Genomic DNA, 23,148 nt, shown 5'->3' with positions numbered 1-23,148 from the left:
AATAACCAAACTACACCTTCCTTGAAACCCACAAGCATGTCTTACTAAACTTTTCATTCTCCAAGATTCTGGAAGCACAGCATCTGGCCCATGATAAGCAGTGAGTGCTCAGGAAGTATTGATGACTCAGACCCCAAACTCCCATTTTTTCCTCAAACACGTTTTACAGGAGAAACTGACTTCGGTGTCTTTGAGAAAAGTAGACCTCTTTTAGAACACTCACTGAGTGTCTGCTACCTTGGGGTCAAGCCACTTCATTCAGTGCAGATTGAGCGTCTTTGTATAAACCTTCACTCAGGTATTGAGGATCTACCACACTGATCATCACTCAGGGGATACTGAGGGCATCAAAATAAGCCCAGAAGTCTTGTTTTAAAAGAGTTTATAATTTAGGAAAGAAGATAGGGATAGAGAATTTACTTCTTACCAGAAGTGAATGGAACCTTTCTGAGTACTGTGAGATTTACGTATGAGAATAGGTACACTGTCCTGGAAACTGCAGCTGACACCTCTGCATGAACTTCAGTTGCTGTTTCATCAGGTGGAGGATGGAGGGTAGGAAGACAAGAGTGGGTTTTGACCTGGATTTTGAAAGATGAGGAGGAGACTGATACGTACTGATATGGGTTGTTAAAGATAACAAGAACTCGACAGTGGTTAAGGCAGTAAGAACAAGACTTTATTCAGCAACTACTGCAAAGGGGAAAACAAACCTCACTATAAAACTGGACTCAATTCCCTTGTGGCAATAGCTTGTGATCAGAATCTGTTTTTACTTCTTTAACTACTGTTGGGCTCTGGTTTTCTTTATGGGAGGAGAGGGCATTCAGGGCATCTCAGATTGAGGCCAAAGAATGAACAAAGAGGAGTAAAGCAACTTGGGGGGGGGGGGGGGAGTAAGTAATCCAAAGAAAACTGAGCAGTCAAGGGAAGCAGGAATTCTCTCCAGCCAGAGCATGGAGTCGTGTTGAGTTAGCCCTGGAAGATGAGGAAAAGTAGGCATCTTTTAGTAGATTAGCTGAGCTGTTTGGTGATGCTTAAAAAATGGTATGTTTTCCTATTTAAACGGGAAAAGTAAGTTTGAACAAAATTGTTTGGAAAGTTATGTTGTGCCAAGCAGTTGGGACTTTATATTGTGGAGCCAGAGAGTTTCCCCAGAGCTGCGCAGTACTTTATAAAGGTGACTGCAGTCTCCATGCTTTCCCAGGTGGCTCAGTGGTAAAGAATCCGCCGGCCAATGTAGGAGATAGGAGTTTCGGATACCTGGGTGGGGAAGATTCCCTGGAGAAGGAAATAGCAACCCACTCCAGTATTCTTGCCTGGAAAATTCCATAGACTTGGCGGGGGTGGGGTGGGGGCTATAGTCCATGGGGTCACAAAGATTCGAACAGTCTGAACTACTGAGCATGCATGCGCGCACACAAACCACAGACGTGGTCACAACGGATGACAGGCTGGATGGAGCAGCAGGTCGCATACCCACTCTCGGCCTCAGTGTTGTTGTTGTTGTTTTTTTTTTCATTTATAACAAAAATAAACAAATAAAGGGTCATTTGCCGTCTTAGATCCCTTCCCATCCTGACAGCCTGCATCCGAGGTACCACTGCCTTCCTTCCATTACCGGGGCCCTGTACCTCCCTCCCTGCTTCCTTCTGATCTTGGTGCAGGGGTCCCTTTCTCTATTCCTGGGCCTTAGGCGCTTGTCCACCGGTAGATTAAATGAGAGACGGATGCCTGGAGCTTGGGGGGTGCGGGGGATAGACATCTCTGGCCTTTTGCCCCTGGCAGCACCCCCTAAGTAATGCCCCCGTGGGCAGGCGCGCTTTGGGGCCGGGAGAAGGGTTTCCAGCCGAATATGTCCATCCTAGGTCCCTTTCGGATGGCTGGATGGCCCCCTCCCCACGGGCAATCATCCAGAGCGGGGGCGGCGGGAGCAGAAAGGCAGGACAAAGCCGCTGCGAGTGCCAGCAGTCACCGAGCGCGACCGGGACTCTCCGCAGAGCCTGGGGGCTCCACGCGGCTTCTCGCGAAGCCCCGCCCCCGCTGGCCCTCGCCGAGAGCCTCGGGGCTCCCAGGCCGGCGGGCGGCGGCGTCACGTGAGGCGGCCCGGGCCGCGTGACCCGGCGGCCCGGCCCCCGGCGCCCCCTCCAGCTCCGCCCCTTCGCCCGCCACTCGCCGGAGGTTCTCGGGCCCCGACGCCTCGGAGGTCCCGGCGGCTGGGCCTGGCGGGACGGCGCGCGCCCGCGGCTGGCCTCCCAGGTACCCCGGCGGGGCGGGGAGGTTGGGCGCGGGCCCGAGCGCACGGAGGCCCCTTCCCCTCGCTCCGCCTTCCCAGCGGGCCCGGCCGGCGCGCCGCGTTCCTCCTGCGCGCTGCCCCCGGCCTGGGTCCCCAGGCCCCCGGTCCATCTGGCGCTGCGGCCAGGCGGGTGATGGGGCGGCCGGCGCCGCGCCGTTAGCGCCTCTGCTAGCGTTTCATCCGAGGAGGAGGAGGGACGGGGTGGGGGAGAAGCTCTGGAAAGTTTTCCCGGCTCCCTCTCTTTCGGGAGCTGCGGAGACGACGTTTTGCTCGGAGCTGAAGTCTGGCACGGCTCTGGGCGCTGGTCTGCGCGAGAGGAGACCTCCCCGCCGAGTCTCCCCGTCCTCCCTCGGCCCTTGCCAAGATCTTCGCATCTGTTCCTAAGCCTCAGTAGGTCGCCATACTCTGCACCGTCTCCCTTTCCTCCGCAACACGGAGTCCACCAAAGGGGTTTTATTTAATAGGGACTTTGGTCCAGGAGTGCGATGAACGGAGTGAAAAGACATTTCTCTAGTCCTGCGTCGGTTAAGCTGCCTGCTCTATTTAAGATGACCGTCTAGGCACGCTCTATTCTCCTCTTGTAAGTGACTTTTTATGTTTATTTGCACGTGAGACACTCCGAAATCATCTGCTGCAGAACTCTGCATCTGAGGATTACAGTTTTATAAAGCAGTTTCATAACATTTAAGAAAACCCAGATTCATAGTCTTATTTGGTTTTGGCTTATTCTTTTTGGAGGGAGCATTATAGCTCTTGGAGGCAAAAACTGAGTTTCTGAAGCTGGTGTGTGTTGTGGGCTAGCACATGAGAGTATCTAGGTATATAATGCTGAAAGGAATGGGGAAAATGATTTTAACCTGACAACAGTGTGTGGTGTGCTTTAAATTTTTTCAAGTATCTATTTGTAGTGAGCACTGGTGAATTTCACCTCTTTGGACTGCCTTCAGAGTTGAATAGGTATATTTAGGGTCTGTTAATATGGCAGTTAATCTGTGGTATGGATATCTTTTAATCCATTGTGCAAATACCAGTCCACTTATTAATACTTATAGACTAGTCATTTTTTCCTACCTTCCCTGGCATTTCTGTTGAAGAGGAAGGGTATTCATCTTTAAAGAGATTTCTTCTACAGTGATTTTTATGTGATCCAAACGATCAAGTTCTGAGAACTTCAGAAAGCAGGTAGCTATAAAGAGCAGTGCTATCAAGTTTGTGGCTTAAAAAAAAAATTCTTTAAAATTGTTTAAAGAGTTCGCTGTGTGTTCTCTGTCCAACAAAAGCTTGGCTTCATCTTAATACTCAGCAGTTCAAGCTGGGAAGTCCAAGACTGTGTCTTCCTTTATCTGAAAGTCAGAGTGGGGAAAATGAAACAGAAGGGACGTGAAAGACCTTTATTATCATTATTACGCTGTTCCTTCTGTGTGTACTGCATTGAACAGTAAGACAGGCATGGAAAACAAGGTTTGGACCCTCAAGGAATGTCGAGTGCAGGCAGACATTAAGGAAGAATGTACATCACCTGTAATTTATATCATCTAAAGAGGACAAGTTAATATTTTGTGTGTAAGTCCTTTTAAAAAAAAAAACAAACTTTTTTTGAAGTCTAGTTGCTTTACAATGTGGTGTTAGTTTCTACCATACAGCAAAGTGAATCAGCTCTATGTATACATAGATCCCCTTATAAGTTCTTTTTGAAAACAGGTATACTGGATTGCTCTGTTCAGATAGTGAGATTTCATATTGTAAAAGGTACTGTGATACTCAAATTTAGTCCATTCCTGAACCTAGAAGAGCCAGTAGCAAGTTTGAGTATTGAAGTACTTAGCCAAATCTATTTGATTCTTGAGTTTGGATAGAAAGAGTTAAAATAGCTGGGGAGACCTCTCTTTATATATATATTTAGTATAGATATGTTTTTTAAAAATGAGATTGTACCCCTGCATACGTAATATATTGTAAGTTGTGAAATGACTTCAGAAAATGATGAATCCCATCTAGGGAAGATTATTCTTAGACCATTCCTGAAGTCTGATGGTCTGTCTCCATCCCACAGTCCCAGAAGAGAAGATTCCATGGCTTTTGTGAGCTTAGCATCCCAAGGGGGAAAAAAGAATATTTTTGCCCCAATATTCTTTTTGATGCTTAAGAAAAAGTTTGAGTTTTGGAAATAGATAAAGTCTGTACCCTCTCTAATGCTTCAATCCTGAATTCAAGTGGTATCTTGAAAATATTCAGTAATACTGTCTACAGCTGTGGAAGAGTGTTCCAGAGGTGACTGCCAGCAATTTATCCCATCCCTCCATTATCGCCCCTCCTCCCCTCAAGAGATGGAGTCTGTTTCTGCTCCCTCTGAACCTAGGCTTTCCACATCGCTCACTTTGACCAGTAAATGTGGTGGAAGTGCTGTGAGTCAGTTCTGGACATAGTCCTTAACAGCCTGGCAGCTTGAGCATTTACTCTCTTGGGGGCCAACAGCTGGTATAGAGGCTTGAGCTAGACTAGGTGGAGAAAGACCACCTGAGAAGGTTTATGTGAACAAGGCCTGGCCTGTTTCAACCCTGCTTAAGCGCCCAGTGCCTGCGATCCCAGCTGAGCCCACTTAAAACACAGCATTGAGTGAAATAATAAATTGCTGTTGTTTTAAGCCACCGAGTTTTGGGATGGCACGTTACTCAGCAACAGATAACTGAAACAGCGTAGTACCTTGTGCAGTGAAACCCTGGGTATGAATCCGGTTTGCATATAAAGCTGTCCCAAGATCCGTGAGCACAAGACTGTGGTCAACATACTCAGGGGCATGCTTTAAAGATAAGTCTCTCAATTAATTACATCTTTATTTCATATTACGTAGGGATGCACTAGTTGAATTAAGTACAGTTTAATAAAGACTATGGCTATGTCTGGGCTTCCCTGGTTGCTCAGCTGGTAAAGAATCCACCTGCAGTGCAGGAGATCTGGTTGAATTTCTGGGTTGGGAAGATCCCCTGGAGAAGGGATAGGCTACCCACTCCAGTATTCTTGCCTGGAGAATTCCCATGGACAGAGGAGCCCGGTGCGCTACAGTCCATGGGGTCAAAAAGAGTCGGACACAACTGAGCCACTAGGCACAGCATAGCACCTGGCTGGCTATATCTTGTACTCTCCTAGATTAAGGAGATGGTTAAGTCAAAAGACAGTTTCTTTTGTGTAATTGGTTATTATTTGTATATATGATCAGTCTTAAGTTAACACTTGGTGATTCCAGTGTCTCACATGTTTTAGAGGAATTGCCCATTGTTGAGGTGTTGGATGTGTGGTGTTCCTTAAAGTTTGCCACTGATGAACGTAGCATCCTCATGATTGTAGTCCTAAGTGCAGATGTAAGATCTGCTACAGTGAACGCAAGTCTGGGAAGTGCTTTGCTTTCAAGGGTCAAGGAGAGTGAATTGTATGCAAGCTGTCATTTCTAATGAATATGATATAGGACTTCAAAAATCCACTGATGGATTTTTCAGGGGCAGTTCTTACTGCCTTTTAAAATATTTATTTATTTGGCCATGCAAGTTCTTAGTCTTGGCATACAGGATCTTAGTTGTGTGGCACATGGAATCTGTTAGTAGTCCCCTGACCAGGGATGGAACCCCAGCCCTCTGCCCTGGGATTGGGAAGTCTTAGCCACTGGACCACCAGGGAAGTCCCCTTATTGTCTTTAAATGAAAAAAAATCATCTAAGGAGCTTTTCATTCTAATTCTGGTTCAGTTAAAAAAAAAATCCAAAAAACCCTCTTTTCTGGAGAAGAAAATCTCATTGGAGATCAGGTGAGTGCTTTTATAAACTGATAGTCTCCACCTCTACTGGACTCCGTATAACATCTTTTTAGGTTTCCCTGGTCAGTGTTCTTTCCCATCCTTCCTGGTGGCTACTTCAGTCTCCCCCCACTTCTTTTTTTTATTTTTTATTTTTTTGATGTAGACCTTTTTTTTTTTTTATTAAGTCTTTATTGAATTTGTTACAGTATTGATTCTGTTTTATGTTTTGGTTTTTTGGCCATGAGGCATGTGGGACCTTAGGTCCCTGGCTAGGGATCAAACCTGCACCCCCTGCATTGGAAGGAGAGGTCTTAAGCACTGGACCTCCAGGGAGGTCCTACCCTTATTTTTTATTGGTTCGCTCCATCTTTTGTTGCTACCTCCCCTCTTACTCTCAGCCGAAAGCCTTCCCTGTTCGTTCACAGGGAGAATTTATGAAAGAGAACGCTCTCAGATGCAAGTCAAAGCCACAATGAGATACTACCTCACACCCACTAGGGTGATTATAATGACAAAGACAGACAATAAGGTGGAGAAACTGGAACCCCTTACGTTGCTGGTGGAACTGAAAAATGCAGACTCTCAGCAGCCAAGAGAGAACAATAAAGAAGGAAATTACCTCCAACCTTTTAAATTCCTTTTCATCAGATCTGTCCTTCACCTTTTACATGCTCTCAAACCATTGCAACCTGGCCTTATTCACCCATGGCCTCCCTGAGGCTTCTTACAGTTGCCAGTAATTTTTGGTAAAGCCAACAGACCTTTCTCAGTCCTCACTTTGTCTGGCCTCTCAGCAGCATTTGTCCCAGACACTGCCTCTTGTGTCCCTAGGCTCCTGTGACACTCTCCTCTTGGTTTTCTTCCCGCGCTGCCTCTTCCTCCCGCCTCTGTCATGAAGCCCTGCTTGTCCCTTTCCTGTTGGAGTTCCTTTGAGTTTTGTCCAAGACCGTCTTCTCTTCTTACTCCACACGCTTTTTCCTGAGTGATCTCATGCCAGATTTCCAAGTCTCCAATGCAGATCTCTTGCTTTTTAAAATTATTATTGTTATTTTTTGAACTAGAGTTGATTTGCAGTGTTAGCTTCAGGTGTACGGCACAGTGATTTGGTCATACATTTGGGTACATATCTGTACAGCTCTCTTTCTTGATCTTCAGATTTATAAATCTGTATTCTACATACCCACTTTGATATCCCACAGGTAGCTAAAATGCCCAGAGTAGAATTCCTCATCTCCCCCTGAAACTTGCTGTGTTCTCTCCCATCATGAGTGGTTGTTAAGGATCCCTCACTGCCTGAGCTGAGCGTCTGAGTGTGAGCCTTGGCTCTTCCTTTCCCTTGTGTCGCCTCCTCCTCCCGTTCAGTCAGTTACAGAATGCTTTTAAATTTGTCTCTGGGTTGTCTTCTCCACTTCTGTTTACCTGGCATAGACGTCCATTCTTTCTTCCCTCGTTACCGCAGCCACCTTAGGCCCTGGGTGTGTCTCCTTCGTCATCCCCATCTAGTCTCTGCATTCTGTCGACGTTTCCTTCACAGACGCACATCTGACCATGCCACTTCCGTGCTTAAGTTCCTTTGGTAGTTACTTGTTGCTTTTTGGATAAACTAAGCTTTTCGGCCACCCTATGCGAAGAGCCGACTCATTGGAAAAGACGCTGATGCCTGGAAAGATTGAGGGCAGGAGGAGAAGGGGATGACAGAGGATGAGATGGTTGGATGGCATCACCAACTCGATGGATATTAGTTCACGCGAGCTCTGGGAGTTGGTGAAGGACAGGGAAGCCTGGCATGCTGCAGTCCATGGGGTCGACTGAATAGCAACAAGCTTTTTGCAGCAAGTGTGGCCACGCTGTGGTTAGCATCTATTTCTGTGCCTTGAAACCACCCCCCCTGCCACCCCGATTCCATGAAGTTCTGCTGGGGGCGAGATTGGCTCTGTGTCTTGTTTACCTAGAGGACATCCAGTAAACACTTACAGAGTGAATAGAGTGTGCTTCTGCCCATCCATTGCTGGAATTGTAGTTTGGCTTTAGGCCATCACAGGGCACAGGGATACCCTTCATGCAGTGGAGAGTAGTAGGTGAAATCATTTTAGAGATGTCCCAGGAGGAGAGGTTCATGACACCAGAGACAGATTTGAACTTGGGCCCATCCATTTCTTTAACTATTCACTTGTCTATTTTTATGTGGCCTATTTTGCTAAATCTGCATGCTTGATGCAACAAAGAATAGAAGTGTAGAAAAAAATTATTTGTAGTCATGGAGATTTCTTTTCTCTTTCCTTTTGAAAATAAAAGTATGTCGTAAAGGCAGCATAACTTCACAACCCTGAAGTTATCCTCTTTTGTTGCTAGTGCTGTGTCCACTTGGGTGGTTTGCTTTGCTAACCTGAGCATGTGGCTTCTGTAAAATGATTTCTTCACTTACAATGAATGGGCTGTCAGATTCCCAGGTGTCCTAGAATTGATTGCCTCAAGCTTCTGTGCAGTGACATGAATGCAGCCTCTTGGAGGATGAAGCTTAAGAATCGCTTTCTGAGGCCATTATTGCACATTGAACTTCAAATCAGGTAACCTGTTGGGTGAGAAGTAACAGTTGTCTTCTTCAATGAGTAATGGACTTGAATGAAGCTGATGAGGCCAAAGGGAATCGCAATATGTGTTAGGAAATTGCAAGAGAGCAGTCATGTGGCCCTTCAGTGAAGGTAGGAGGATTACCTTGTCCCTTGCACAGAGGCGTCTTGATGAGGGATGGCAGAAACTCCTTTGGAGAACACTTCATTCTTAGGGTCCCATAGTCTTTGTGGAATTTATCAAGTATTCGGGGCATTCTTTCTTACTCTTTCATTCTTGAGTGAGTGAGAGTCGCTTAGTTGTGTCCGACTCTTGGAGACCCCATGGACTGTAAGCCACCAGGCTCCTCTGTCCATGGGTTTTCCCAGCCAAGGATACTGGAGTAGGTTGCCATTTCTCTCTCCAATTTTCATTCTTGCCATACAGTAATACTGCAGAAAAGAGAAGTGAACGGCAGTTGCTCCAGCTGTTTCAGCATCAGTGTCTCAGCCAGTCTCTGAAACTTTGCTACTTTGCAAGATTTATATCAGAATAGATGAAACAGTTTTAAAGTGTATTTTTTTAAAGGGTGAAGTAGTAAAAAAGAATACCAATTTATTATTTTATAATTGTTTATAATTTCTTATTAATTTGACTTGAATTTTTTAGCCAGTGCCCTTTCTTTCCCAGGATCAAGGCACCTGGGAAAGGTAATTATTAATGTTTCTTATGTGTATTAAATGATTTTAAGTAACTTTTTTTTTTTCACAAAAGTGAAAGATATTTACCAGTTTTCATCAATTAATAGCCAGACAAAAAAAAAAAAGATAATTACAATTGCAAGCCATGATGGAAACATGATTAACCTAACAGTATAAAATAATTACATAACAAAAGTGTTTTTGTATTTAAAAGATTTTTGAGCTCATTCTCTGGAGCCTTGTCTGGAGCTGGGAAATACATTTGGTGTCGAGATCAGTGTTGTAGCATCTGCTGGGTCTCAAAAAGCTCATCAGAATAAGTGTGGAAGAAAATAGTAAGAGTAACATGCGGCTCTTCTGTAACTTCAGAGGTTTTTTGAATTGCTTGTGTTGTAGCATAGATACAAGACACAAGTTATAAAATTGTGCTTCAGAAAAGTTTACCCCAAGCCCTAGAATTCCTGTTTGAAAGTCTTCCTAGAATTGAAATATAATGTACTCCAAAATAGGGAAAGATGGCCACGCTCTAAATCTTTTGTGTTCAAATGGGAACTTACACGGGTGACAAAAGGAGGCTATAAAGAAACACTTGTTCCTGCAGGAAACCTGGATGAGCTCCACCGAGGAAATGCTTTCATATTGTCATACGCTGGAGAGAATTTGACTTCTGGAACTTCATATAACCGGTTTCTGGGAGATGTAATTTTTATATAGTTGTAACTGTTGTGCACATAATTTTTTTTCCATTTACCGGTATCACCTGGCCTGTGTTGGCGTGTTTGTCTCATTGCTTACTTAGTTATTCCACCTGTATTTGCATTTTAGCTTCCTGCTTACTAGGGTTGACTTTCCGTTAGTCCTAAAGTTTCTCAGAGACAGGGGTCATAATTGTATCGCTTTATGCTTTTCCCCAGCATTATTGGTATGTGGGGTCAGAAGAATGAATATATATTATCATTTTGTTGACATTATCAAATGGTAGTGCTTTCTTGTAAGACATCGTAGACTTTATCAATAGCTCATTAACTATAAATAAATCCCTATTTTAAGATGGCCTAGCAACTAAACTGATAATTAAAATCATCACCCATCCAGTTTATGAAAAGAGAGAAACCTTTACGAGAAATCATTTTTCGTATTTGCCATGACTGTTTCTGGATGTCGTCTAAACCTGGCTATGGCTGGTATGGTGCGGAGCGCATAGGCCATTTTAGATGGATTGTTCCAATGCTCAGAGTCCTTCCTGTTTCCTGTGAGGATGTCAGCTTCCGTGATAAAGAGTGATGCAATCTCACTTCATGCCCGGAGGATGACGCCAGCCAGGGGAGTCAGAGTCTGGGAGCTGCCCAGTTCTGCTGGTGTCTCACTCTTACCACCTCTTTTCCTTAGGAAGCTTTCGGGTGAGCAGAAGACGGGTTGTGGGGGTGAAGTCCCATCGGTGACATCAGTCTCTTTTGTGCCAAATACATCTGAGTAGAGTTCAGGGGTTGAGGTCTCTGTGGACGCCAAGGGCTGGCTTACAAGGCAACCCCAAGTTTGTGGTATCGTTTAGTATTGAGACCATTATTTGATCAGATGAAAGTTTTCTTGTATTATTTTCCTCCATTTCCTGTTTTTTAAAAATACTAAACATTTTCAAATATATTTTTGCTAGATCAGTAAAACAATGCCTTCCCTGCACCCTCCCTTAACACTCGGTTCTTAGGGGAAAGGAAAACAGACGTGCTCTTAGGGGAATCAGAAGATGGGCTGCTGCGCACCCCTCAGTCTCCAGGTCTAATGCAGGTTTCTGTAATTGGAAGGTCTGTGTCTGCCCTCTTGATTGAATTTGCTTTCAGAGAGTACAATGAAACAACCTTTTCTTCCCCATGCCACCAACTCTGAGGGGCAGTGCCAGTTGCCAGGAAAAGCCAGCCCAGGGAATGTGATACAGGTCTGTGGTACTAGTGCGTACAGAGTCAGTCCCTGGCAACACGGGATGTATATTATTTTTTTTTAAGGATGTATTTTCTAGTGGCAGAGAGAATACAGAGATCTGAGTGGGTTGGCATATTATCCTTTGAGAGTGTGAAAGTGAAAGTCGCTTGGTCGTGTTCGATTCTTTAGGGACTGTAAAGTCCTTGAAATTCTCCAGGCCAGAATACTGGAGTGGGCAGCCTTTCCCTTCTCCAGGGGATCTTCCCAATCCAGGGATCAAACCCAGGTCTTCCGCATTGAAGGCAGATTCTTTACCAGCTGAACCATAGAGGAAGCCCTTGAGAGGGTTAAACTCTTTTCTAATCTCTGCTTCCATTTGTCTTTTTTGTTTTTTCATGTTTATTTTATATCCATATAGCCAAGAAAACAAAACAAAACATTGATTCACCTATTAATGTACAGTGAATGGTAATTCATTCTGCACGTATCAGTGCTATTTATGAGAACGTATTTCCTAAATAAAATAATGGCTAAAAATAATGTTGCCAAAAAAATCACTGTCTTGTTGAACTTCATGAGTAACTGTTTAGCATAACGGGCATGCTAATTACAGCTCATTCTTTATGATTATCAATCAAGTCCTGGAAGGACCTGTTCATCATAGCAATTAGTTTGGTCTAGTTTGAAATGCTGTATGTACTGGAAAGTTCTAAGAAGGTTGTATTTCTTTTATGAGTAGAAATGTTCCATTCAGAATTTCCCTAATCTGAGTTTGCTTTCCTGAGACAGAATTATGACTGTACTCTTCCTAAATTATTTTTCAGTTCTGAAACTCTTCTACATTTAACTTTTAAAAATACATGCTTGAGATTATTAATACAGGCTTGATAAAAGCCCGTGGGACCTTTCTTTGATTTTTAAAAATTGTGGTTAAAACATGCATAACGTTAAATTTACCATTTTAAAACCATTTCTGAGTATACAGTTTAATGACATTAAGTCGTTCACATGTCTTGCCAGTGTCCCCACTCTCAATGTCCAGAATTTTCTCGTCATCGCTACTGAAATTCTGTACCCTATTTACTAACACCCTATTCCCACCTCCCCCAGGCCCTGGCAACCTCTTTCTACTCTCTGTGAATTTGAGTACTCTAGGTATCTCATGTACGTGGACACATACAGTGTTTATTCTTTTGTGTCTAGCCTGTTTTACTTAGCATAATGTCTTAAGGGTTCATCCTTATTGTGTTAGTATTTCATTTCAAGGCTGCATAACATTCCATCGCATCCATGTTTATTCATTCCAGTGGGTGCATATTTTGTCTGTCCATTCATCTGTTGATAGACGTTTGAATTTTCCTTTGGTTGTTGTGAATGATGTTGCTTTGAACATCAGTGTACAGCTGCCTGCGACCCTGCTTTCAAATATTCGGGGTATACACTAACAGTGGGGTTGCTGCTAAATCACGTGGTAATTCTGTGTCTGATTTTTTTTTGAGGAACTTTCATAATGTTTTCCGTGTTGGCTGTTCAGTTCAGTCGCTCGTTTGTGTCTGACTCTGCGACCCCATGGACTGCAGCACGCCAGGCCTCCCTGCCCACCACCAACTCCTGGAGCCTACTCAGACTCACGTTGGCTGTACCATTTCACATTCACACCTTCTACACTTAAGTTTATATTAAAAATTCATTTTACAGATTTGCCGGAAGCATTCTGTCCTCCTAGGTAGTGAATTGAAGGTACAAATAAATACCTCTTAAAACTTGTAACAGATTAGGAGGATAAACATAGTTAAGATAACTATTATTTTCATTTAAAATGCTTGTCTATTTTTTGTCACAAAATATGTATTATAGAAATTTGGAATATAGTTAAGCAAAAAACAAAAAAAAAAATCACCTCTATCTCTCCAGAGAAGTACATTACATATGATACTTAAAAAATTATATTCTTTTTCTGTATACATTATACTTAAAATTGTATTCACATGGTACATATTGTTTTATTATATACCTAAGTCTTCCAGAGTGCTTTTGGTTTCGGTGGGTTTCCTGGTTTGTTTTGGTTTTTCTCTTGGAAATGAGCGCATAGTTTAGCTTTTGTTAGCATCTTCCCTGAGTGCACACTGATGTCGGGCAGAAAAGCACTGGGCTATCAGCCTTAAGATACCTGCTTGTCACGGTTGTTCAGTCGCTAAGTTGTGTCCGACTCTTTTGAGACCTCACGGACTGCAGCACGCCAGGCTCCTCCACTGTCCCAGAGTTTGCTCAGATTCATGTCCATTGAGTCAGTGATGCTGTCCAACCATCTCATCCTGTCACCCCCTTCTCCTTTTGTCTTCAGTCTTTCCCGGCATCAGGGTCTTTTCCAGTGAGTGGGTTCTTTGCGCATCAGGTGGCCAAAGTGTTGGCATTTCAGCATCAGTCCTGCCAGTGAATATTCAGGGTTGATTTCCTTTAGGATTGACTGGTTTGCTCTCCTTGCAGTCCAAGGGACTCGAGTCTTCTCCAGCACCACAGTTCGAAAGCATCAGTTCTTCAGTGCTCAGCCTTCTTTATGGTCCAACTGTCACATCTGCATATGATTACTGGAAAAAATGATAGCTTTGACTAGACGGACCTTTGTCAGCAAGGTGATATTTCTGCTTTTTAATATGCTGTTTAGGTTTGTCATAGAAAAGGAGGAGGTAATGGCAACCCACTCCAATATTCTTGCCTGGAGAATCCCATGGACAGTATAAAAAGGCAAAAAGGACACCCTGGCTAATCACCGCTGAATACTTAGCAAGGTACATTCCTATCCAGGGTGGCTTAGGTTGAGTGGACCTAGTGAACCTAACAGGTGTGAAGATTCTTCCCTATTAGTTACACATCTTCAGTCCATTCATTGGTAGAATAACTTCACAAGTTGCTATTTGAAGCGTTTAATTTGTTTTTGAAAACTCCGGAGTGATGACTTAAAGGAAACGTAGTTAAACTATGTTTATGTTCCTCTCCAGTGAAATCCATACAGTTAGATAAAAACTGTTAATACCTGTGCTTCACATTTAGGCACAGTTAGTAGATATCACAGGACATCAGCATTGTCCTAACTAATTCCACTTTTCCTGTGATGGATCCTTGTATTTCCCAGTCATTGAAAGTCACAGGGTTCTTCAGTCTGATAAGTGCCTGGGTGCTAAGTCGCTTCAGTTGTGTCTGACTCTTTGCAACCCTATGGATTGTAGCCCATCAGGCTCCTCTGCCCTTGGGATTCTCCAGGCAAGAAGATTGGAGTGGTTTGCCCTGCCCTCCTCCAGGGGATCTTCTGACCCAGGGATCGAACCCGTGTCTCTTAGTCTCCTGCATTGGCAGGCAGGTTCTTCACCACTAGCACCACCTGGTATGTCTGATACAGGTTTCATAAAAGGTTAAGTGGTTAATTTTTAGTGATTCTGCCTGCTTTGGCTTTTTGGATTAGCACTTTTATAATTTTGTGATAGAGGGTGGAATGTTAAGTCTTTGAAGTTGATAGAATTACGCTTCTTAGTATGATATTCTTAATAACGAGCAAAGATACCACTGCCCCCAGGAAGAAGAGTAATTCAATGTCTCACCACAGTAAACTAACTAATGATGGCGGCGGTCATTCTGAGCTAATCAGAACATTCTGGTGGTATTTACATTTGCATTGCGCTGCCTCAGTAAAGGCACACCACGAGCCCAGGCTCAGGACTGATCTGTCTCATGGGCAGCACAGGACAAGTCCTGGGTTTTGATGGCTCCACAGAGCTCTTAGAGAACCTTGCTTCTGTTCTGAAGATCCCCTGTTCATGTTATCAGTTGGCCAGGTTGAGTCTAGTCTGATGAAGACGCACTCCGTGCCTTAGTCCACAACCCAAGGGTATACTTTGTGCCACATGCTCTTGTGACCTCTCTGAGGATGAAGGACACATGTAGTCTTCAGGGCCTGCCTTCTCAGTGGTTTTTGGGAGAATGAAGGTACCAATGACATTCCCAAGGTTTAACCAGGTAAATCCAGACAGAGGCATTTTGGGGAACTGGGGAATGGATTTTTTTTTTTTTTTGGAGGTAAATTTCTTTTATATTTGAGGCATTTTGAAAAGATGCTGGTGTACGTGTCTGAGACAAGGTAAAGACAGAAGGAAGCCATGTTGGGAGTAGTTCAGCCCTTGAAGGACTGATGTTCTCTGTAAGAAGAGTCTCAGGAGTGGGTGTTGAATCCTGACTGCCCCGTGACCTGGGGAAGTCATTTCACCTTTGAACCTCTTTCATTACCTGGTAAGCGTGGATTATGGTCTCTTCCTTGTGAGGCTATTGTGGAGATTAAATGAAATAATGTCTGTGAAGCTACCTAGCACAGAGCAGGTCCTTGATCCTTTTCGTTTCTGACTTCCTGCTCTGGCTGGTTTCATTACCAGGAGTAAATCGCTTGCTTGGCTAGTGTCGCTGCCTTTGTGTTCAGAAATCCCTGGAGCTTATTCTTTGCATCTTGAACTGTAGATTTTTGCAGAGCAGCTTTTTGGAAAACCCAGGCTTAGGACGGTTATCACATCCCATGGATTGATTAAAAGCAAACCTGGGACTAAAACCCAGGCCTCAGGGCTCCAGTCCTTTCCACCAGGCCAGGGTTATTTGGTAATGCTTTCTGCTTTTCTGAGGAGTGTGGGCATGGAAGATATATGCTTTGACTTTTTTATTGACTCTCAAGTTACCAGCATTTGGAGCAGCATCTCATAAAGCTTCAAGTAATTTAGCATGCATAAACTCAGTTCATATGATGAGCTATCATTATGCACGTTAGCTTGATTTTTTTTTTTCTTTTTTTAGCAGATTACCAAACCCTTAGGGCAGAGCTGCCTGTAAACTGATTAATGACTGCAGAATAATTGCACTGCTGTCAGGAAGTTGTATGACTTTGAATGGTAATATCCTTTTATGTTATAATTTTAAAGGTGGTGAATTGTATTTTTGGCTGGTACAATTATTCCCCCCTTCATTTAAAATGTAATTGTATATTACCATTAAGTATTAAATTTTGACACAGTTTGGTACAGGTTTTGATTTAGTTCGTATTCTAGAAGAATGGTGTCTGGATTTTCTTGGAATTTATGTCCCTCCTTGTAGATATCCCCACTGGTTCACTTCTTGTGTTTTTCTCCACTTGTTTTGTAAGAGGCACAAGGCAGACCATTTGGGGGGCATCTTTTCTGTTACTTCTAAAAGCCTTTAAGACTGTCTTCTTAGCATGCAAAGAACACTTCTAAATCAGGGACTAAGGAAAGAATGAGAGTCCAGTAGAAAAAATACTGACTTTATGTAGTGGGGTGACACTGGTCTCTTAATCATATGAGACCAAGAGGTGAAGGTTGCACACACTTACTAGTTTGAGCAAGCTCTTAAAATCCCTTTGTCTCCATTTCCTTGTCTGTCAAGTGAGGATTAAATGAATTAATAAATGTAAAATAACTTGGGACAGTATTTGGCACACAATAATACTCAAGAAGTGTTAGCTGTTGCTATGATTGTGATTATGTAAAAAAAAATTATCCCAACCTCACTCATCCTAAGAGAAATTCAAGTTTAAGCAAAGCTGAGACACGTGAAAATACACTGTGAGCAAGGGTGCAGGTGAAGGGTGGTGCCGTACCTGGACGATTCTTTTATATGAATATATAGGTACTGCTTTAGCAGAGGACAAGTTAAAATAGCTGTTAAAGGTAAAAGAGCTATTAGATTTTGACCCTGCTGTTCCACTTTTAGGAATTTTTTTTTACTGCTTGCATACGTACGTACGTATGCAAGCAGTAGTTTCAGTGTTGTTCATGTTAGCAACAGACTGGTAGTGACTTATCTATTTCTGGTGGGAGGCATTGGAATTGTTAAATTCATATAATGAAATGTGCTTGTGGAAGCACTGAAGAGAGACGACGTACATGTGTTAATGATTCCAAAGATGTTCTATTAAGGGGAAGGGGGAAGCTTTCACCCGCACACCCCCACACCTGCCATGTAAGTCTGCACTGTCTCTGGAAGGAATTAGAATCCACTGTGGTAGCGGTTGCCTTTGAAGAGAGGGTCAGGGAGGGGTTGTAGGGAGACTGACTTTCCTGTATCCTTTTGTACCATCTGGAACAGAAAAATGTTAACATGCGTTAAATGTTAGTTTTTCCCCTCCCTGAAGTCCTTTGTGTGCTCCCACCAACACACACATGTGTGTGCGCATGTACATACACCCTCATGCACACTTTTCAGAACAAATGTTAGTCCAGGGGTCCAACTGTGCAGTGATAAGAACCAGCCTGTGCTGGTGGTGGTTAATGCTTACTGAATATGCGCTGTGATCCTTGGGGCATTGCAAGCATCTTACCCTTCTCATCCAAGCAGGTGCTGATGAGCAAAACCTCCCTGGGTGGTGGAAACTGAGGCACTGGCTAAGTAAGCCCAAGACCCAGGGCTCTCCTATAGTTGCTGGCAGAGGTGCTGGGGCCAAAAAAGACCTTGACTTGTGTGTCTGTTTTTAGACATCTGAGAAGAGAGTGAGTTGGGGAGGACCATTAAGAGTTCTGTGCCTCGTTAGGAAACCCTGGATGTGTCTATCAACTCTTTGATTCTATTTCAGTTTCCAGAAGTGAGAGCCAGAATGGAAACTCGCAAGGCTTGGTAGATTTTTGTGCTTCGTGCAGCCCCCTGGAATTTCTAGAAATACTTTTGAACCCTCAGAGAATTGGAGCTATGACCAAGATTCTTTGCGTGAAACTTCTTGAACAGATCAAACGTAGAGTTTTATGGAGATTGGTACATATCTCTACCTTGTATAGGATGCTCTTTAAGCTGATTGCTACTTGCCTGAAGGCTGTAGTTATCAGCTCTGACACCATGATGATGGTGAATTGGCTTATCCTTGTGCGTCTAACATTTCTCAGTGTGAAATGCAATGTGGTTTGTATATATGTAGAAAAGGTAGTCATATAAATTACGCATTGAATATGGTACTTTCTTTTATGGTTTCATCCAGTAAATCTTACGCTACTGCTTCTTAATATTTTCCATTCCAGGCTGTTGAGGGATGTTCCATTTCTATCAGTAAACAGTGGCTCACTGGGGCAGTAATTTTTCTGCAAGGGACCCAGGGGTCTTTTAGGGTATCCTGGGAGCAGTAGTGGAGAGTGGGAAGGTAGAGATAAATGATTCTGATTTTTATAACACACACCCACACGCTCTTACACTCTCCTAGTTGAGATGAGAATTAACTCTCTTAGACAAATGGATATTGTAACCTTTAACTTTATCTCATTACCCTGGAGGCAGAAATACCTGATGAGACTGTCATATTGCACACAAAACATGTTCGTGACCGATGAGCCCTGACTTGTAAGCAGGCACGACAGACAGCCGGTTCTAGCCAGTGGTTCTTCTCGTTACAGGAAAAGGCACAGCTTCGAAGGTGGAGGAAGGATTCGACACGGTGCTGGGGAATGTGAGCCATCCATTTAACCGAGAGTAGGTGGTTTAATCTGAAACCAGCTTCTGTTTCCTCTTTATCAGCGTGGTCTTTTTCGGGTTCAGCGAGTGGCTGTTTAATCTCTTCTGGAACCCTCTCTGTTTGTTACAGCAGAGATGTCGGCTCCTTTGTAGGAATCACTTGAAACCAGAGTCATGGTGGACGTGGGAAAGTGGCCCATCTTCACTCTGCTGTCGCCTCAGGAGATCGCGTCCATCCGGAAAGCTTGCGTCTTCGGCACCTCAGCCAACGAAGCGCTCTATGTCACTGACAGCGATGAGGTGGGCCTCTCCCAAACCCCAGAGCTTCCTTCTAGAGCTTTCTGGGAGATTGAGTCTGCTGTGTGCAGACTGAGAAAAAAGGAGGGCAGGAGGAGAACCTGAAATCCAGAAAGATGGTGTGTCTTTGATGTAATTTGTCTTTTCCTTCAGTTTCTTGATTTAATACCCGTCATCCCTGCTGCCCTTCGAGTTTCATTGCTTGTTGCTCAGTAGCTTAGTCATGTCCGACCCCCTGGACTGCCGCACACCAGGCTTCCCTGTCCTTCACCGTCTCCCGGAGTTTGCTGACATCCGTCTCTATTGAGTCAGTGATGCCATTGAGTTTCATGGTACAGCCAAATACTATAAAACTTAAGTAGGCAGCAGAGGTTGAATTTTAACAGCCGTGTCAGTCTCTACCTATCTGCTGAGTGGTCAAGCTGAGCTGAAGCGCGTCTATGTTCAGGGTGGAGAAGGGACCCTTTGTGTAGCTGTAGGCCAAGTGACTCAGACAGAACTGTTTGTCTCCCAGGTCTTTGTATTTGGACTGAACTACAGTAACTGTTTAGGAACTGGAGATAACCAGAGTACACTGGTACCCAAAAAGCTGGACGCCTTATGTGGAAAGAAGATTAAGAGCCTTAGTTACGGGAGTGGACCCCACGTTCTTCTCAGCACGGAAGGTAAAGTGGCAACAAGTTCAGCGGCTTCTGTTTGTGGGAAATCGAGCGGTTAATTCTAACCTAAGAGGAGGTAGGGCTGTGCCACATACTGAGTTTCTAAGGATTTGTTTCTTAATTTCTGAGCGGAAGTACATAAAGCAGGTGAAAGTTACTAAACACTTCAGGCTCCCCTTGGAACAACCGTCGGATGACTTTCATTTTAAGCAAACTTCTGAGGTTTTAGACGACTTCTGTAAAGTTGTGGAAGATGAACCGCAGCAGACGAAGTGGTCCTTCAGCCCAGTTTTTCAGTGAGTTTTGTTGTAGCGTGGCAACGTCCAGGTTTTACTTGGTATGTTTTTAAAAACACAGGTGATCCTGCTTTTGCTTTACTAGTGTCATTTCTGTATCTTGAATTCAAGTCTTAGTTCATTTCCTGGCATTCACGTGGCCGCCATATAGAAAAAAGCTGGGGTAGATTCTTCCTGCCTCTCCGAGATCAGCAGAAGCCTCCGCGTTCTTCCCAGGCTGTTGATCTGTACTGTGGGCGCCCGGAACACCCTGAGTCAGCCATGCATAACCAGGCTTCTTCCCTTCACGTTTGGGCACATGAGTTCCTGCTCTCGAGCTTTTGTTGGGTAAACTGTAGGATGCACGGGAGTGTTTGCGCCTCTGCCTTTCTGTCTCTAGCCTGGGGAATCACGGCTTCCTTGGGTGTAACCACCCGTCTTAGTGTTGAGCTTTTTAGTTGCCTTTGACTCCCATTGGAATCCAGCTGGGTTCTTGGCATCTTCCTCAGGCTGTGAGGTCCAGATGTGAGCATGAGTATCTAGTAAGAGAGCATAATGAGGTGATTATTCCGCCTCTGAGTTGTGTGATCCTGCCTTCTGGCATCACATGGGCTCTTTCAAGCAGCTGCTGCTTTGCTGGCTGGCTCAGCTTGTCATCCATTGTGACCTAATGGTTTAATGTTTTCCTAACGCATTAATTTTTTAATGTGGCAATTGACTTCCTACCATAAAGTACTGAAGCGGGTTTTTTTTTTTTTCCCAAGAGCAAACTATTAAACCATATGCATGACCTTGGGAGAGTTAACTTTTGGAATTATTTTTTGAGTTCAGATCCTGCAGTTTTAAATATCTTGAATGTTATAATTAAGATATAAATAAGCAGAAAGCACAAATATAAGTAACTGATTTTCTTGTGGAAATAGTCTTTTTGTTTTTAATTCATTTTTGATTGTTGTAATACATTTTACATAACATATATGGGATATGTGATATATAGCATGTTTAATGTATGTATAATATATACATTTGTGTGTATTTTGTATCTGTTTCAAGTAGTCATATAGTTCAAACACAATTTAACACTTTAAACCATCAAATGTTTTTACTTTTAGTAAAAACCAGCATGCAGTTTCATCCATCCTTACTCTTAAAAAACCACTCCTTTTTAACTCCTTCAGGTGTGTTTTTCTGACTTTTAATCTCGTGTTTTTAAATTAATATGCTTATGCTGTTGGTTTTGAATTTTCATTTTAGACCTTCTCCTTGGACTTTTTGTAACAGCAGATAGGATTAGCACTCTCTCTGATTAGCCTTCCCTCTGCTTATCCTGTCAGTATAGTGATGTCATCACATCTCCATGTTCAGTTTTCACATTCCCAGGGCTCGAAAAGTGTTATTCATAGCTGAGCCATTCTCCTTTCTTCCACAGCTGTCTGCTTTCCTGGGCTTACTTTTCTCCCCATCTGTCATTAGCACGAGCTGGAACTCCACTGTACCGCAGTGTTGCTTCTGGGCACCTCTGAGCCAGTCGGGCCGCTCCAGGTCATCCTGTCCCCCGGCTCCAGCTGGGGCTGGTCACGCCAGGCTGCTGCACACCTGTTGTCCTAGGTCCTCATGTCACCATCATCCTCGGAAGTCCCTTCACCTTTGTCCTTCTGAGTCACCTACATTTTGTGTCCCATGTCTTCCTCCTTGGATTATACCCTCATGTGGGTGAGACACATTTTCTAGCAGCTTCCCAAGAAAGGGATATGAGAGAAGTCTTTGAGACACCGTGTTAAAACGCTTTTATCTTCCCCAGGCAATTGGTCCCTGACTTGTCTGCACAAAAAAGACAAAACAACAACAAAACAGCCTTTTCCATTCCAGTCCTTTAATCATGTTTTGAACATTTGCCTCTACTGCCTGGTAGGCAGAGCTCAGTCCAGAGTAAAGGGTCTCTTCCTGGTAGGACCCATTTACAGCCACCAGGGCTGCTGGCATTGTTCCAGTGTAATCCCCTTGCCAGCTCTGTTCGGGGGCCTTTTCCCCATAGCCCTGTAGTCTCTCTTGTTGACAGAATGGTTCTTGTGCCTGCGTTTTGTGCCTCCCAGGTGCAAGAGGAAGATGTCTAGAGCCAACCTGTCTCTGCATCTCTGCAGCCCCTGACACCCACTCATTGTATGGCCCCAGGAGGCCACCCCAAGAGAGTGCACCAGGTGGTCACTTGGTGGTTCCCGTCACCCTCTTGTGATGGGCGTTGACACGTCCTACTTTAATGAGCCTCTTTAATTCCCAGAGTGATCGCATAGGGCCATGCCCCATGTGGGCATCCCTTTTCCAGTTCAGTTTCCATTGCCCATCCACCTGACCACACAGCCAGGCCATTGGCTGTAGCCGGTGAGTTGGTAAAGACCCAAACACAGGGGGCTTTTCCGATTGCTCAGTTCTTGCATCACTGCTGGGAAAACAGCCGCAGTTCAGCCACTGAGCTGATTGTTCTTGCCTCCTTCAGTCAGTCTTGCCATCCACTGGTTTTAATGTGGCCACTTTCCAAATGGGAGAGTGTCCATTTGCCTTAGAACTGCGTCTGTAAGGCCAGCAGCTCTTGGTCGCTTGGTTAGAGCTTCATAGGGCACATCTGTAAGGCAGAGGGTTCTAGCAGCTTCTCAGCTGGCTCCAGAGTTGGTCCTCAATGAACAGAGGCTGCCTGGTTCATGATACGGCAGGCACCTCCCCAGCAGCACGCCCCCTGGGTAAAACATTTCTGTTTTATTATGAAACCCTCTGGGTACTGCCTTCCTTATTAGAGTGCTTCTCCAACACCACCCAAGATGTTGTGGATATCTCAAGTTTCATGATTATTTTATGTCCTTCAGTCACTGAGGGAATCTCAGTTACCACCCAGGCTACTGATTTCCTCTCAAATGGTGAGCAGCATCTGGGAAATTTCTGGTTTGAAATCCCAGTGGTCACTGCTGGGAGGTGCTCCAGGTTGGCTGTGAGCTCCTGGTGCAGAGTGCGGGTGGCGGATACTCTCAAGGTCATGTCTGAGTCAGTGCCTTCCCACCTTTCAGCAGTGGGAGAGCTGCCGCCCTCTGCTAACTCAGATATACCTGCTCTCATGCAGGACCCCACTCAGCTCCAGCCGTCTTTTGTAATCTTGCAGATGGGGCTTCCCTGGTGGCTTAGTGGTGAAG

At 44.2% G+C, this 23,148-nt stretch overlaps 1 protein-coding gene across 2 annotated transcripts in view; it reads left to right on the top strand.

Moving 5' to 3' along the window:
* The first annotated feature begins 2,186 nt into the window (after positions 1 to 2,186).
* RCBTB1 (RCC1 and BTB domain containing protein 1) overlaps positions 2,187 to 23,148 on the top strand; it is a 52,357-nt gene continuing 31,395 nt past the window's right edge. Inside the window, exons 1-4 of one of the 2 annotated variants that reach the window (XM_068984691.1) lie at positions 2,187 to 2,259; positions 18,681 to 18,756; positions 18,892 to 19,038; positions 19,550 to 19,700. In XM_068984691.1, the coding sequence (XP_068840792.1) occupies positions 18,913 to 19,038; positions 19,550 to 19,700 (277 nt within the window). In that variant the 5' untranslated portion in view covers positions 2,187 to 2,259; positions 18,681 to 18,756; positions 18,892 to 18,912. Of the gene's footprint in view, positions 2,260 to 18,680; positions 18,757 to 18,868; positions 19,039 to 19,549; positions 19,701 to 23,148 lie in introns of both variants that reach the window. The other variant, XM_068984690.1, reaches the window with a different exon arrangement.

The sequence above is a fragment of the Capricornis sumatraensis genome, chromosome 12 (genome assembly GCF_032405125.1).
Source record: "Capricornis sumatraensis isolate serow.1 chromosome 12, serow.2, whole genome shotgun sequence".
Taxonomy (NCBI): Eukaryota; Metazoa; Chordata; class Mammalia; order Artiodactyla; family Bovidae; genus Capricornis; species Capricornis sumatraensis.
This window is presented reverse-complemented; position numbering and strand designations above follow the sequence as displayed.